This window comes from Lepidochelys kempii, chromosome 24 (assembly GCF_965140285.1).
Source record: "Lepidochelys kempii isolate rLepKem1 chromosome 24, rLepKem1.hap1, whole genome shotgun sequence".
NCBI classification, from domain to species: domain Eukaryota; kingdom Metazoa; phylum Chordata; order Testudines; family Cheloniidae; genus Lepidochelys; species Lepidochelys kempii.
Window position 1 is genome coordinate 4,602,216 of NC_136403.1, and position 17,528 is coordinate 4,619,743.

General features: G+C 46.9%; 1 protein-coding gene across 9 annotated transcripts in view; it reads right to left on the reverse strand.

Moving 5' to 3' along the window:
- The window catches only part of MEF2D (myocyte enhancer factor 2D), a 176,623-nt gene that overhangs the window by 38,096 nt on the left and 120,999 nt on the right, over positions 1–17,528 (reverse strand). For 8 of the 9 annotated variants that reach the window (XM_073323282.1, XM_073323281.1, XM_078850524.1 and 5 more), the window contains one exon: positions 2,222–2,359. In XM_073323282.1, the coding sequence (XP_073179383.1) occupies positions 2,222–2,359 (138 nt within the window). Of the gene's footprint in view, positions 1–1,965; positions 2,101–2,221; positions 2,360–17,528 lie in introns of all 9 variants that reach the window. The other variant, XM_078850525.1, reaches the window with a different exon arrangement.

Below are 17,528 nucleotides of genomic sequence, written 5' to 3' on the forward strand. Positions count from 1 at the left end.
GTGGCAAAGCCCCAGATGAACTGCATGAGGCAGAATCAAGCCCAAGGAGCTAAACTTTCCTTAAAATCCTATTCCAGGGGCTCGATTCTCATTTACACTAAGGGCGTGTTCACAATGGAAAGTTAATGCAGATTCATGTAGGGTGTGACTTTAAAGTTCAACAGCTGTAACTGAATAACTCCATGTGTGGATGTTCTGAATCAGGAATAAGAGGGCTGTATCCTGTGGTTAGTTTAACCCATTTTCTGAGGGAGTTAAGCTAAGCAGAAAGAAGGCACTCTTATTCCAGAACACAACTGTCAACATATGGAGTTATTTAGGAACAACTCCTTCAGTAGATAAGCCCTAAAACCAGTTTTACCCCACTTTGGTGGTGTAAAGCGCATGAGACAGTTACACTCACTTGAAGGTCCCTTTATGCTGCCAGAGGGGTGGCATGGGGAAAATGAGCATCCGGCCCACAATCTCTTACTGGCAGAGTCTGCCCAAAAAAACACCTCTGGCTTTGCACGAGTGAAGTCTCAAAAAAAGAAAAAATTCACTCCCGTGGCCTTGTAAGGAGCAGCAGGAAGGAGTTGGGGTACTTTTTTTATCCTGCATCCAGCACTTGGAAAACTGCCTTCCTTTCTACTCCCGGCAATGTTAGTTAATTACGGCTGCCTCCCTTGACAGGCTAATCCCCCTGAAGATGGCTTGCCTGCCTCAATAGTCTTTGCTCCCTTGAACTAACCACTAATTTGCAATGCCCCTCTTCCCTCCCTAGACACAAATCCCTTTCATCGCTGTCCTGATGCCACTCCAGGGCCGTCGTCTCAGGCTAAAGCCACCCTGAATTTCTGCCACATCCACTAGCTGCGCCGGGAGCTTTATGGATTCGCATGAATTGAAAGAAAAGTGGCTCCGAACTGGATCTGATCCCAAAGCGGGTGCAACTGTCATAACCTGACCCTCCCTTTCCCCACCATGACTCATATTCATACAGAGGTTCTGAACTCAAGCAAAACTCCCACTGAAGTTCAGAGGAGTTTGCTGGAGTAAAAAAAAAACCCCTCAGGATTCGACTCAGTATTAATCGCAATGGGACCGATTTTTAAGGTTATTGGTCTTAACATTTCCAATGTGGGGGCTCAGAGTTAGACAGCAAAGCCCAATGTATTTAGGTGCCTAACTCCCTTCGAAACCAATGGGAATCAGGCACCTAAATATATCTGAGGATTTGGGCCCTCGGGCCGGAGTCTCATTTACGCTAAGGGCGTCTCTGCTGCATTGATCAGTAAGCAGTGCAACCCACCTAGTGCAGCTGCAGTTACAGTTCCTGTGTCTTATGCTCGTACAGGGAGGGGAATAAGCTGTGCTGGCAAAAGGCACTTTTCTAACTGCAGCCACACTAGGGGCTGGACTAGTATAATGATTTCAGTGAACGGTGATCCCTCTCTCCCAAGCAAAAAGAGTTATACCTGTAAAACTTTTAAGTGCAGACCAGGCCCGAGAATTCTTCATGCCACTCTGACTGCGTAAAGGTGGGTAAATTATACCCATTTTAAGGCCAGAATGGTGCAACTGAGACTCAGGCCTTGTATAGGAGGGAACAACCGTAATGTGTTGTGTTCTCGCCGTGCCCCCGATCTGCCCCCTAGGCCAGAAGAGGAGATTAGGATGGGCACAGGATTGTTCTGCCAGCTCCATACCAGCTGGAGGGAGGCATTTCCACCCACTTTAACACCTCTTTATGCTGGCAGAGTGACCTACAGGGGCCTCGGCATCACCAAGGCCTGTTTCTAACCATTAGACCATTCTGCCTCCCAGACATTCCCTAGCCCTGGGTTTGCTACGCTCGATGGGAGCAAACGAACAAGGCACAGCAAGGCTCCGTAAGCAAAGCCATGCACAGTGGTCACCCTCGCCGCTCTGCATTCTACGTTGCTAGGGGTCCAGGGCAGGATGTGCAGGCCACCAGCTACTCACTGCGAGCCTGTAACTCTGCATCATTTTATCAAACTCCTCATCAATCTTTTTATATTTCTCCTCCGTCTGCGGGGTCAGCGCAAAGACCTCGTCCCCTTCTGGGCTCTCGCATTCCCTGTGCTTCTTGTTCAGCGCCTGTTACGTTGAGAGGGCGGGGGAGGTGGCGGGGATGGGGGTAGGATTGGAAAGAAATCGAACAAAAGAAAAAAAGAAAAACATAATGAAGGATTTCTGGCCAGAGGGGCGCAGTACTTACACCGTATCGTTTGAAGAGGATATCCAGATCCTCGCTGGCTTTGCGGTATTTATCCTCCATCAGGGGGCTCTGGTCAATGGAGTCGTCTCCGTCGGGTTCCGGGCTGTCGCAACCGTTAAAACCTTTCTTTCTTAATGTCTGAAAACATAACCAGGACAGGTTGAGATCTGGAGCAGGGGAGGTACGTTGGAGAAGGGAGAGCCAGCAGGGTGTTGGATGCAGGTGCGTGATGGATGGAGGTGGCAGGGGCTTGTTTAAAACATTGTCACTACCTTCCCAGTAGACCTGGTTTGGAAACGGGACGGGGGGGCAATATGGCTGAAATATGGGGGAAATTTACTCGAAATTTGGGGGGGAGGGGGAATCAATATTTCAAAAAACAAAAGAGTAAAAACATCCACAAAATGTAAAGGGGTCAAAAATTAATCCCAAATTTAAAATATTTGAAAAAGACAAATCATTTCAAAACCACTGGAAAAAACAATCTACAGAACGTTAAAAACTGGATTGGGGTGGGGGGAAGCATTAAAATTTTTATTTAAAAAAAAAAATCACCAAAAATGCAATCAGCTCGACTTCCCAGTTACAAGAAAAGGCCTACAAGGCCGGATCCTCATTTACACCGGGACGCCTCCACATTGCTTTAGTGGGATGGAGCTGCGGTTACGACGCTGTGCCTGTTATAATAATTGTAACTCTTCCGGCTTCATCCTTACAAGCTCAAAGCTCAGCTTTTCCACAGACTCGTTATGTGATCATGGGCAAATCCCAGGAGCCTGGGTTCTTATCTTTAAAGTGGGTGTATATGTAACTGATTGCCATTTTAAGGGCCCTTTACGCTGCCAGAGTGGTGTAAATGAGAATCGGGCCTGTAGTATTTAATAGACAACGGGTCTTTGGAACCCTCCTATAGAATTTAACAGAGTTTTATAAACTAATAAAAACGCACATTAACCCACGGAACTCACAGCCACAAGAGACCACTGAGATTAGCAGGATTCAGAAAGATTAAATTATGCGCCTTACTCTCATTTGTAATAAGGATCTAACCCATAGGATCTGATTAGGATTGTGCCTCTATTTTAGAGGAGAATATGACCCTATGACAGTGCAAGTGGGTGGAACTCCATTGACTTCAAAGGATCCATTTACAGCATGTATTTGGCCCTGTGCCAGCTCAGACACAAAACCTATTCTCCCACCATTATAATGATGGGGGGGGCAGAGGAAGAGGGGGGGACCCCTAATGATATTTCCTCTCCTATTAAAATATTTCCTCTCCTATTAAAAGACAAAAATATTACTTGCCCCAAGCAAAACGGGTGGGTGGAATTCTGCAAGATGGTTTTAAACAGATGTAAGGGGTTTGGGGCAATGTTCAATGGAACCTGCCAAGACCAACACAGCAGAACTGTATTAGAGATGTAGGTTGTGTCTGCACCAATAAATGATGTATCCTTTGTATGGCAATGACCTTCTTTAACTTAAAAAATAAACAAGCTCACATTTTTCATTGGCCAGCAGCCAAATTCACCTTTTGGCATAAGCTGGGTTACAACTCGGTTGAAATCAGGGGGTCAGGTTCTGATTTCACTTACAGTGATATAAATCCGAAGCAACACAACTGCAGGGGAGTGGAGTCACTCTGGATTCACACCCAGGTGAGATCAGAATCTGTCCCGGTATATTTAGCAGCTCTCTCTTTGTCATTGTCTTACCTGTTATTTACCAAATGCCCCCAAATTGCTAGGCACCTCACAAAACAAGGGAAGACCTGATTCTGTGCCAACCTGGCCTTTGGGGCATTCAAAATCTGGACCCAAATGACCCAGTTAGAGCCGATCTCAAAGAAGAACGTTGCACCCAGAGGAAATGCAGATATGAGCTAACCTGACCGAACTCTGATCTTTGCAGTGTTTGAAATCTGGAGCTGAACTTTGTGGCTTAGCCACCTTGGTCTGATTCTCATTTACACTAAGGGTCTTTTTACATTACTCTGCTAGTCTAACGGGGCCTGAAAATGGGACGTATTTCCATGCAAGAGCAATTGCAGGCCTGGGTTACACTTAAGAGTGTTACCGATAAAACGATTTCAGTTAAGAGGGTGATTTAGTTTACTCAAATAGACACAAGTAAAGGCCCTAGTGTGAACAGTTCTACTGCTGTAAAGGTGACTTAGACCTGGTCTACATTTCAAATTTAGGTCGACATAGCTACACTGCTCAGGGCACCCAACCACCATAGCTGTGCCAATCTAGTTCCCAGTGTAGAGGCATCTAGGTCAGTGGAAGAGAGGTTCTATCAACCTAGCTACGGTCACCCAGGGAGATGGTGTTCCTGTACTGATGGGAAAACCCCTTCTGTGGGCGTAGGCTGTGTCTACACTATGGAGCTGTAGCTATGCCGTTATAGTCCCTATCATGTAGACAAAGCCACACCTACGGTGATGTAGCTTGGCCGGTATAATCTCCATAGTGTCGGCACACCTATAGCTACACCAGTATAAACACCTTTGTGCCAATATAATGGCAGCCACTGTATCACTTTAACTACACCAGCATAGTTAAAGCAGTGCGGTTTTGTTTACACTAGCAATGGCTGTCAGGGGTGTGAAGAGGCGCGATCCTTGACTGACAGAACGGAGACAGCAGAAACCCACGCTGTAGACTCAGCCAATAGTCTACACTTAAAATGAGACTGACCTAGCTACGTCGTCAAATGTTGCACCCTGCGCAATCTAGTTAGGTTGACCTAACCCCCCCGTGCAGACATGGAAAAATTCTTCCCTCGACCTAGCTACCGCCCCTCGGAGAGGTGGAGTAACTGCATTGATGGGGAAACCCCTTCCATCGATGTAGGAAGCATCCACGCTACGAAGCTACAGCTGCAGTGCCATAGGTATGCCTCTGTGGGGTAGAGATACCCTCGGTTATACCGGCAAAGATGTGCTTTTACGAGCAGAGCTTGTTTCATGTGTGGGGTTAACAAGCTATACCAGTAGAATGTAACTTTGCAGAGAGAAGCTGCTTCCCCACTAGGATCGCTTTGCTGGTGCAGTATGCTGGTAAACACTCCTAGTGTAAACATGACCTAAAACTATCTAGGGTGGACAAGCCCTTAGCCGGGGAGAGAATGCAAGCCAAGGAGTCTGTAGCAGAGCCAGGAACTGAATCTGGAGTTTGATGGCAGCTCCTTAACTGCAAGACCATCTTTGTACTCTTAAGGAAGTCCCATTAATTGGAAACACAGGCATTCCATGTGGAGGCTCTGCATGCAGACAGTAAGAATCCTTCGGAGAGTTCGTACAAAAAGTTCCTGTCTCGTGTTCAGTAGCCAATTTACAGATTGCATTACATACGCACATTTAATCATTTTATTTTCAAAATACCAGAAGCAATTAGGCATTATTATGGAACCAGCACTTGCCAGTTTTGGGGTTTTTTTTTTTAAAGTCAAAGCAACATAATTTCCTGGAAGTCTTGATCTCTTTTCATGCCAAACTTGAAAGAGAAAAAAAAATGCCTTGACAATTCGCCTCTCATCTTCCCAAACACAGATAAACATATCTGCTGCTACTAGGCCAAATTTTATCTCAAAGAGATTCCTTACCTACACTGTGAGCGCTGGGAAATATGGGTTTATAATGGAATTGACGCAGCGACGGTGGATGTATCTCTCACTTAAGATTCTAAGGTCCTTGGGGCAGGGACTGGCTTTTTGTTACGGAGTTTGTACAGCACCCTAACATTGGGGTTCTGGTCCATTTCTGGAGCTCATAGGTGCTACTGCAAGAAATAATAATATTTTTAAGTGCTTGAGATCTACTGATGAAAAGGTGTTATATAAGAGCTAGGTATTCTATTTTTATTTAATGATATGATGTAACGTTTTCTCTTATTGTATGCCGCTGGTCAAAATAATGGGAAAACCAATTTTATGACACATTTTGAAGCTGCTTCTGTTTTGTTGTGTTTGAAATGAACCCGCTCTTTCACCAAAAATTTTTAAAAAGCAGTATTTGTTACCAATGTTTTAATTGAAATCATTTTCAAAACTGTTTGGGTTTTCAAGTAAGCACACCATTCTGCTAACAATTTCGATTATAAAAGATGGAAAATTTAGCCAAAAAAGGCAGAAATTTTCAGTCATACATTTTTCGTGGCAAGATAAGTTGCCAAAAAGTGTGCATGCATGCACGCACACACACACACAAACCTTTTTTTGTGCATAAAAATTTCAGTCATCTCTAATCCCTTGGCTGAATGAAAGTGAACTCAGTTTCCTTGCTAACTTACTTCAAATCTTAGGGGGCATGCTGGTTTGTTATTGTAGGGTGATCCATGAGCCAGGAATGCATCGACTAGTTAATTATTGCACAAGTGTGCACCATGGCTTGTCACTGTGCGTTGTTGCCTGTTCCATTCTGCTTTTATACCCTGCTCTTCACCGTAGTATCTAGCTTGTTACAGATTGCATATGAATGGAGGGACGCACCCACTAGCTGACTATTGCCTGGTTGCCATCAGTTTTATAATAATGAATTATTAAGTTATTATTATTTTGAACATTAAAGGGCTGTAACGTACTTTCTTCTCTCTTTCCCGCAATGTACACACATACAACCCATGCACACACTAATATACGCCGTCATTTTCAAAATGTAACACATTTTGCAGCGCTCGTATGATCTTGTATTGCCCGAGCTACAACATCTCAGCATCACCTTTGCAAGACAGGAGAAGGCTCCTTGGGCTTGGCCCAACAACAATATTAAAAACAGGGACAGGGCCTTGAGTCTGAGGTGTGGACGTGGAACTGAAGAAAGTGAGTCGGGTTTCAGGAGGGAGCTAGTCTGATGTGACGTCTAGCGGCTCTGGAGTGCAACCTGATCTCCAGGCTGCTACCAGACAAACACAGGCCTTTCAGTATGTAACAGGCCTCTCTGCACATTCAATAAAGATCTCTTTCCTACAACTCTAACTGTCTGCTGCATCAGTTATTGCTCGTGAAACAGGGCCTGTCATAAGCTTCAGATCCCAATGCCTTGGCATTAGGGTTACCAGCTTTGGCTGGATGACTTCCTGGAGGTTTCATCACATGACATTGTCTTTAATTAAAGATTAATCTTTAACTCCTGGAGACTCTAGGACAATCCTGGATGTTTGGCAACCCTACTCAGCACTGCTGAGCATATCAAAGCCCAAACCTCCCAAATCCAAATACCCCAGTACTGCTGCGACAGGATCCGAACAGTGACTGGGATCCTAATTTCATAGCTTAAAGTTACATCTGCGTAACTCAGTTCAGAATCTCAACTTAACTCTGTTGAGTTCCATCGTGGTGAAGGCCAAAAGTATAACTGGGTTCAAAAAAATAATTAGATCTGGTCATTGTTGGGCCTATCCTCCATGAACTGTAGCCAAGATGGTCAGGGGACGCAACCCCGTGCTCTGGGTGTCCCTAAACCTCTGACTGCCAGATGCTGGGACTTGATGACAGAGGATGGATCACTCAATAATTTCCCTTGTTCCGTTCCCTCTGAAACATCTGGCCCTGGGCACTGTTGTAAGACACGACACTGGGCTTTGGTCTGCCCTCTTATGTTGTTAGAACAACCAGGTGTGATGTGGACCTCGTTTGTACACTGTGTCTAAAAGACAAATATCTCCAATCGCATGCGCTTGTGCTGGATGCTTCTCCCAAGAGAACAGCGCCTCCTACTGAGCTGCTCAACCTGCTTCCTGTAGCACCAGCCTCCGCGCTGGGGTATTTGCGTCAGCACTGACTCAGAGAGGAAAGCACGGTCCACTGCCCCTCCCACGCTGCTCCCTGCAGCACAGCACCCCCTAGCATAGGGGTTCAGGAGTAATTCAGAGGGAAGAGCCGGGCCTGCTTGAGTCACTCACACCAATGAAAGCTGAACAACTTCATGCCGTTTTACGGGTTGCAAATGAGGCAATGCGGTCTCCAACGCCACACTCCGGATTCTCTGAGCCAGAGATGGCTGGAAATGCTCCTCCACAAAGAAAGCCCATTCAAGGCATCTGCTTACTCAATTTAGCAACTTCAAATGCAATCTGGCACCTAACAATTCAGAGTATCTACTGCATCTATACTGCAGCACAACTGTATATATATATGGGCAGATACGCCTGGAACAGTTAAACATACAAGGTACAGGCAACAGGGAGTCTGATGTCTAGACCTGAGTTCTAAACCTCGCTCTGTAGCATCACTCTCCTTTTCTCTTTCCTGTCACATCCTGTGTCTGTCTTGTCTATTTACAATGTAAGATCTTTGGGGCAAGGACTGTCTCTAAAGGCTTGTCTACATACAGATTTCCACTGGTTTAGCTTGAGGCGCGGTGTTAAATTGGCACAAAAGTCTGCTCTTCTTCCGGATTACACCAGGTTTATTTGGGTTTAGTTTAGGGTTAAAGTTAAATCAAAAAAGATCAGATGAAACAAACTGCTCTTGAAGCAAAATAAGAGCCTCCACAAAGGGTTTATACCAGTTTAATTAAATCAGTTTAAGAGCTTGTCTACACTTGAAAATTATTTCAGATTTAAGAAAGGGTGTGAATTTAAAGTGCATAAACTGTTCCAGAATAACTCCACATATGAACACCCTTATTCCAGAATAAGAGTGTATTCCAGAATACCTATTGCAAAAGAGCTATTTTGCAATAGCTATTCCGGTTAATTTCTGCATGTAGACAAACTACATGCAGACAACCCCTCACGATGTGTGTGTACAGCACCATCCATATGGCCATTCTTATGTTCTTAAGCCCCAGTCCTGCAATAAAATCTGGCCGTTCCCTACACCTATGCAGACTACTAGGGTCCTCAAAGGCCCCAGATATCAGCGTTCAGGTCGGAGCCAGGGCAAGAGCTAAAGGCTTGGTTTCTCAGGGGTTTATCTGAAGGCCTTTGTCTGGGTCGGGGTGAAGGGTCTGCCAGGGGGTGGGTGTGTGTGTCAGAGACTCCCACTGGGAAGTGGTGCAAAAGGGCAGGTTTAAAGGTCACGATGAAAGAACCCAGTGGTTTCCTGCCTGGAGAGAGAAGCAAGCCAGCTGGTAAGGCCACCAGCACAGGAAAGGCTAAAAATAAACCCAGCTCCAACAACAACAATCGCGTTTCTCAGCAGCTGCGCTTGGCATGCTGGTTCGCTTGGCGACCCAATCACAAATGGAAGTGACTTCCCAGAGCAGATGGGACGTGGCAGCAATTTGGAAGGAACCTGGTACCGGCAGAACCCTAGCTACACCCAGCACAGCTGTGTGGGTGGCCTGATGGAGAGAGATGGCTTGGACGGGTTCACAACCACGGCCAAGGATTGGCCAAGACCTCCGGCTCCCACCCTCCTCACACACACACACCTTGAAAAAGAACCAAGGGATCAAGTTTTAACAAAGTAAAGACTTTCACAGTATTTTTCTTTAGAACTGGTAAAAAAAAAATCTAAATAATTTTTGGTTTGGTTTTTGGTAGAAAAAACTCATCCTTGTTTGAGAATCGGAATTTTTCCTGAAATTTTCAATTTTCCCAGCAATGACAAATTTAGTTGTTTTCTCTGGTTTTTGTTCTAACCTTTCTCCTCACTCCTCTCCCTTTTCGGTGGTGAAATGGAAAAAGCAAACAACAAAAATGGGAGCTGGGAGTAGAAAGGGGGGGGGGGGAACCCCACTCCAAACCAAAATTTCACAAAGCATTTCAAATAACAATAATCCCTATCTCTTATCTAGTGCTGGTCATCAGGAGGTCTCAGGGTGCTTGACAAAGGAAAGCAGTAGCATTATCCCCATTTTACAGATAGGGAAACTGAGGCACAGAGCCATGCATTGACTGGTCCAGGCCAGTGGCTGAGCCGAACGGGGTTTTCACGATCAGCAGCAACTACAGGTCTCTCACAGCGTATATCTCCCTGTCCCATTGCTCTGAAATCTCGAGCAAGAAAATGCTTGGGGGCGGGGGGGAAGCAGTGGGCAGGTGGTTTCCTTTGGCAATGAGGTTACATTAATTGCCTCCCACGTGAGTGGGTGAAACGGAAGATCAAAGAAGGCTCCACGTAACTTTCAAAGAGGTGAATTCAACCCTGGCTGGCATTTCCCATAATGAATACCTGGGCTGAACCTTTTCAACTACCCTAGCTCTGCCCCAACCCACATATATATTTGCCGTCTGGATATAGAACAAAGCCGCAGATGGAAGTGCAAAGGGAGAACAATGTTCAGACGAAATCTCCTTTAAGTCTGCCCTCAAAGACGTTCTGTGTGAGTGCTTAAAAGCCTCTCCAGCAAAAGGTACATAGGGTCCCATCCAAAGCCCACTGAAGTCAATGGATATCCTCCCACACTGACTTCAAAGCACTTTGGATCAGGGCCTGACTGTCTGGCATACCTAACACGATACGGTACTGTAAATTTAGGCTAGGATTGAAATGACAGATCTAGGGCTCCTGTAAGATAATTAAAAGCAGGGTTTGTCTTGTGCTGGGCCAGGTATTACCTACCAACCAGGGCTGGCTGAAAATGTCCATCAAAACGGTGATTCAGAGGCAAAAAGGGGGGTTTCGACTAAATGCCATTTTTCGTTAAAAGCATCTTTAGCTCTTCAGCAGGTCTTGGTTTTTCACAAGATTCAGCCAGAGGAGGAAAAACAGGCCCTTCCTGTTCGAATAGCTGTCTGGTTAATTTGATGGACACACCACACATGGCAGGTACAGAGTTTAGCATGGCTCAGATTCACTGGAAAAACAGCAAATACCTTTGGCCAAGTGGGGAACATTCCACCCTCACAAGCGGGCTGTCTCTGGGGACCAGGTGTTGGCTGGCACTGAGAACAGGTGATTTTACAGAAAGTACCGTACTCCATTAATTATAAAATACCTGCAGTCAAGGGAGCTGCACCAGTTTACACCAGCTGAGGATCTAGCCCGAGGTTCCCCACGAAACTAGTTCCCACTTCCCACCGCTGGCCAGCACTGCATTTACCAGCAGCCAGCCCGCCGCTAACCACGGCTACTTAGTCGGGCTGGTCCAAATGTTTTGAATTGTGACGTTTCAAGGACATTTTTTCATCAAAATGTCAACAAAGAAAATGGAGTTGGGGGAAATTCAGCTCCATTTCTGGGAAAAAAACAACAACAACCATCCCTTCTGCCCCTTTTAAGAGCAGCTCTTGATATTATTTTTTTGTATTCCAGTAGCACCTGCAACCAAGATTTGGACCCCCGTTGCCCTGAGCTCTGTGTTAAGACAGCATGAGAGCGCTGCAGTGCTTACAGGAGGGGAGGGGAAACTGAGGCACAGGGAGTAAGTCATTTGCCCAAGGTCACACAGCAGGTCAGGGGCAGAGCTGGGATTAGAACCCAAGTCTCCTGACTCCCAGCACAGTCCAGTGCTGTATCCCTTGGATCACACCACCTCCCATTTCTCTCTACTGGTTGATTACAAACACGTAAGCCTCCTAAATAATTACATGATCATACACTGCTCTCCCAGCCCTCCTCTGCTGGCTCTCATCTTAGACTGAGCATTCTGGGGCAGGGAATCCATCTGCAGTGGGGAAGCACAGCGCACTTCTGTGGAAAACAACAACGCCATGTGTCACGTAGGTTGCAGATTCTTTAGCACTTGCTAATCTCCATCACGGCCCTTTCTGGCCTTTGGGCAGCTTGTTCGGAGGAGGAGGAAGGGGGAGACCACGATTTGTTCAAGAGCAAGGCTGGTTCTTTCCAGGCTCAGATGACACGCTGCTCTGATGGATTGAAAGTGCCACCAGCTGGAGCAGAGACAGCAACCACGGTGGGCCGCATGCTCAGAGCAAGGCTTTGGCCTCTGGATCTCAGAGCTCTGAACTGCATTCAAAGGACAAAAGGCCGAATCCAGGTCCCATTCGATCAACAGCTGGAGCAGTCAGAAGAGCAAAGGTGGGTCGCAAATGGATTTAAGACAAAATTTTTCACTTTTTAGTTCCATCGAAAAATTGGAACATTTTCAAACAGGAGGGAAAAAAACCATTCCGTTCGTTCAAAATTTTTAGTGGAAAAGAATTCCCAGTTTTCAACCAGCCTTAGTTCCATTGATAAGAACATAAGATCGGCCACACTGGGTCAGACCAAATGTTCATCTAGCCCAGTGTCCCGTCTTCTGACAATGACCAATGCCAAGTGCCTCAGGGGGAATGAACAGAACAGGTGATCCTCAAGTGATCCATTCCCTGTCGCCCATTCCTGGCAAAACCGAGGCTATGGACACCCTCCCTGCCCATCCTGGCTGAGGAGCCATCACTGCTATGTCCATTGGTTTGTCCCTTCAGTGTGGCCTACCACAGATGCCCTTCCCTTTCACAGATGGCAGCTCTCTTATTTTATACCCAGGAAGAGATTCCCAACCTGCTTTGCTTTTAAAGAACAGCTCTCTAACTCAAGAGCCAGAGGGAAATTCAGGGCATGTGAGAGCAAAGGATGCTCACTCAGGATGGGGGTCAACTTCCTTTAAAGGCTGTAATTGAAACAACCCCAAACGCTGGAAAAGTTTGCATCTTGATCAGAACTTACCATCTTCACCCTTGTATGCCGGATTTGCCATCCCCTGCAAATTGCATTATCATTTAAAACCAGCGTAAAGAGCCGCCATGGGCAGCACAAGAATGGCCGGAAGGGAGAAAAACCAGGCCCCAGATAGGGCTTCTGTACGCGGGAAGGGAAGGGAAGAATGCTGTGTGACTTTAAATGGATTCAGAGCGTCCAGTCCCCTGTCAGCCGTGCTCCCGTCCAAGTCGCTTACCAGAAACTGGCACATCAGGCAGGCAGTGAGGAAATGAGAAGCGACAGCAAGGAGCAAAGCCGGCGTGATCTCAACTTTAACCATCACGTGGCTGCCAGCGTGCCTGTCTAGGAGACTCATCTGTCCCTCGCTCGATTAAGGAAACCCCCCTTTGCACTCAGAGAGATTTTCCTCAGACTTAAAAGCTTGGAACAGCCAGAACTTTGCCAGGGCCAGAAAGAGCCACGGGGGCCATGCAGCTAAAATCCTCTGCTGACAGGCGCTGCCATTTTCACTAACGCTTGCAACATTTCTCTGCAGGGCATTTCATCCGAGACGGGTCCTAATGGCAGCTGGAGTTCAAGCAGCCCTCTTAAACTGGGCCAGATCTAGCCCTCTCCAAACTGTGTGACTCATGCCTCACTCTCTCCCGCCCTCTCTCTGATTATCCACTAGAACCTGCAGTATTACTTACATTCAAACATCATGATGCAGGCCCCCGCAAACTCTTGAGATTGGCTTTAAAATCATAAGATTGACTTTAGCGTTATATGTTTGTTTCTTTGCGTTTATTTTCCATCTGATTTCTGTGCTTTCGGATGCCCTGTTTTCAAGCATTTCTCCACAACCATAAGGGCTAGGAACTTGTTTTTTAAAAAAATGAAAACTGAGATTCTCAGTCATCACAGGATTCCAGGAGCTGGGGCTTTAAGAGAACCACGTGCAAGACTCGAGACAATATCATGAGCTGGCAGCACCTTATCAGTGTTTGGAAACCTTTGAAAACTAAGCTGCCACCCTCCTCTCCTTGCCCCAATCAGGAAAATGAAACTGATCAGCCCCATCAAAACCCTGCCATGTGCTGATAGCAGCCTGCACAGCTTCCTTTATACATCTGCCACCCCGTCTCTCATTTTGAGAAATGCTGGTGGACAGCTTTATAATAGGACACTTCTCCTTTCTTCCATGTTTTCATGATCTGTGAGATAGTTCTCACTGCTGACACTCCATGGGTGAGCGCTACCATCTGAGTCAGCGCCCACTGAAATGAATGGGGCAGCAGTTATTTCAGGCTCTCTGCAAATTTCTCCTGTAATAATAATCCCAAGCTCTCATCTAGCACTTTTCATCAATAGATCTCCAAGCATTTCACATAGGAGGTCAGTACCATTATCCCGGGGTCTAGCAAGGGGCATTTATTCTTCATGAGCCTTCTGTTTGCCCTGCACTCAGCAAGGAGACCAGGACATTGCTTCTTGGGTCTCCCTTCCATCGTCAGAGAAAAGCAGGGAGGGATAGCTCATTGGTTTGAGTACTGGTCTGCTAAACCCAGGGATGTGAGTTTAATCCTTGAGGGGCCGTTTAGGGATCTGGACCAGAAATTGGGGATTGGGCCTGCTTTGAGCAGGGGGTTGGACTAGATGATCTCCTGAGGTCCCTTCCAACCCTATGATTCTATGAAAAGAAAACGTGCTTCGCTCTCTGCAAATCACCCATGGAGAGCACAGAGTCACTTGCCATCCTTTCTGGTTTGTGCAACCAGGACACTGGCGATCTAGCTCCAGACCCATCTGGCTGCTGGCGTTTACATGCAGGGAAATAAAAGAGGATGGGGGCTTCTCACTGCAAATCATATGACAAGTCAAGGCAATTTCTTGGATCTACAACATACCAAAGGTTGGGAAGAAGGGGGGTCAGATTCGCAGTTACGCTAGCCCAGAAGCTCAAAGGTATTTAGGCACCTAACTCCCACTGATTTCCGTATCTGGGCCTCTGTTCCTGTACTCATGTCCAGGATAAAGAGAGGCCAGTTTTAAGCCATCTTTGTGCTCCCCATCTTTTAGGGTCCTGCCTGGCCCCCACAGGTAAGATAGAGCAGCCTTTAGATCTCTCTACCCCACACGTATGTGCACACATGAAATCACACACCTATGCTCAAGCTCACATTCACACACACACACACACACACAAACACATGATCACATGCACTCACATGGCCACGCTCACACATGCATATACCCACTACACACACGTTCGTTCACACATGCATATTGGTGTATACACATATACACGCTTGCTCTTGTACTCAAACACACATATTTACATTCACACACACACACATCCTGTTCCTCACACACACACACACACACGCTCACATTCACACACTTGCCTACATACACACACACGTTCACACTTGGCTGATTCTCAGCACCCTTCCTGCAGCTGATACCAGGCTAAATTGACACTTCTCCAGCTAACACCAACCCTCCCTGCTTCCCCAGCCAGCAGCTTGTCTCCTTGCACAGAATAAACAGCTGCCTCCCCCCTCAGAGACCAATGCCATCACCTCCTCCTGGCTCCCACCCTGCACATCCCAATCTGCCTGCAGACCAGATTTTCTACCACTTGGACTTCTCGCTAAAAGTGCTTACCAAGGGTTCGTTAATGCAGATCAGAGCCGATGCTCCATCCGGGACTAGAGACACATAGGCCAGAAGGGAGAGGCAGGAAAGCAAGTCCATTTGGGATAGAGCTTTGCATCTGAGGACAAGGTCACATTTAATGCAAAGGAGACCTCTCTGATAGGGTAGCAGCAGTGTCAATGATACTAAAAGATATTGTATCCCGGAGTGGCATTAATATCTCTTACAGGCACCAACCGAAATCAGGGCCCCACTGTGCGTTGCATACAGCCAGAGAAAATCCCTGCCCCGAAGATCAGACAAGCTAAATGGACAGGACAAAGGATGGGAGGGGACACAGAGAGAGACGGCAAAGTGACTTGCCCAAGGTCACCTAGCAGGCCAGTGGTGTGGTTGTGAATAGAACCCAGGTCTTCCTGTCCAACACACTAACCACTGAGCCATGCTGTCTCTTCTGAACAGGAGGCAAGGAATCCCCATTGGCTTGAATTTGCAGGGGAGGGAGGGAAGCTGTGTAGAGAGTCCAGCGACACATCCTTATATCAGGGGTCCCGATCCCTCAGCTGGTGCAAACTGATGGAACTCCCTTGCAACCAGGTGACACCAGCTTAGCCTCTGGCTCGCCACATCTTAAAGCAAAAGGTCCCCAGCTGCTCTGCGAGCCAATGCCTGACATTAAAAAAACAAGCCACTTGCTGCTGCTCCATGGGGATGAGCCGTCTAATCCCTTCTCGATAGGAAACACCTTAACAGAGATTTATATATGGGCTTGTCTCGTTGGCAAAGCGAAAAAACAATCAGCTCAGGTAGCAAATTAAAAACTCTCTGTCCTCAGGGCTCCAAAGGAGACTCTGCGTTCCGTGCACGCTGGAAGCTCAGTCATATGATGAACCTCGTTAAGATGCTGTTCAGGGTGGAGGGCAGCAGACAGGGAATTGCACCAGGCGCCCAAAGCAGCTTCCAAACCACGACAAGGACCCTGCTGCAATTTCTGGCTGTTACTGCCTAGGAAGGGTCAATGGAACCTGCTCCCCTGAGCCAGGTCCTCAGCTGGAGCAAATCAGCGTAGATCGCTGGCATCAGTGGGAGTCGTCTCCAGCTCCTAAAGATGCAACTTCCTGTCACTCAGTGCATGGATTGTGGCTAAGGGAAAGGGAGCATGTCTTAAGTGCCTCTGAGTGCTGGCTATCCCTGGCTGCCTGCACAGCCTTTTAGGGCTGGGGGAAGCTGGGAAAAATCTTAGCACAGCCTCGAGGCTGCTCTAAATTGTGCTGGGGTAGCAGTCTGGGGCAGGAAGGGTTAAAAAAGAGGTTTAAAAGCCCATCCATATGGGGTCTTCCTCTGCTGGGTGGTTGGGTAGGGGAGAATCCAGTGTGTTTGGCCCCACTGGCAGATTGCAGAGCCCAGAACATCAGTTTTCTTGCCCATCAACTAGTATTTTTCCTCTCCCGATTCATTTTTTTCTTATTTCAGTTTTGGATGCAGATCCATCTATTTATTTGATGCAAACAAAGCATTTCCCCGAGTGCCAGGGACTGACTGACGAAACTCGCTGGATTTCAAGTGTTTGGATCTTGGACCATAAGGAGAGGAGAATGCTGCCCAAAATGTTTATGATATTTTTAGGCCAAGACAAATCTGTCGAATGGTGCGAGCTATGCGGAAATAGCACCATGGAGAAGGCTGGCGAGGATGTTTTATAGACTAGCAAAGAAGGGACTTCACACAGCTCCACTCACGTGGGAGCAAATGGCTACATTTCTTGGGTGGGGGCAGTTATTCCGCCCAGGCAGGGGGATTAATTCTGAGCTCACTGGCACCAGGGTAATTCCACCGACTTGAGTCACAGAGGATTTACACCAGTGCCAATGAGAGGAGTATCAGAGCCATTGTGGGCCTGGATCTAAGCTCGCTCAGGACCTTGTATGGTCATCTACACCAGCGCAAAGCGGGGGTGAAACCCCATCAGATCAGGAGGGCAGACTTTTTCACTGACTTTGCAGCAAGTGTAGATGCAACTACCCAAGGGACAAGGTTCTCATTTACACTCAGTCCCCCTCACACCTCTACGGGAGTGGGCATAAATTACTCTCACGTCAACACTTCTCTATAC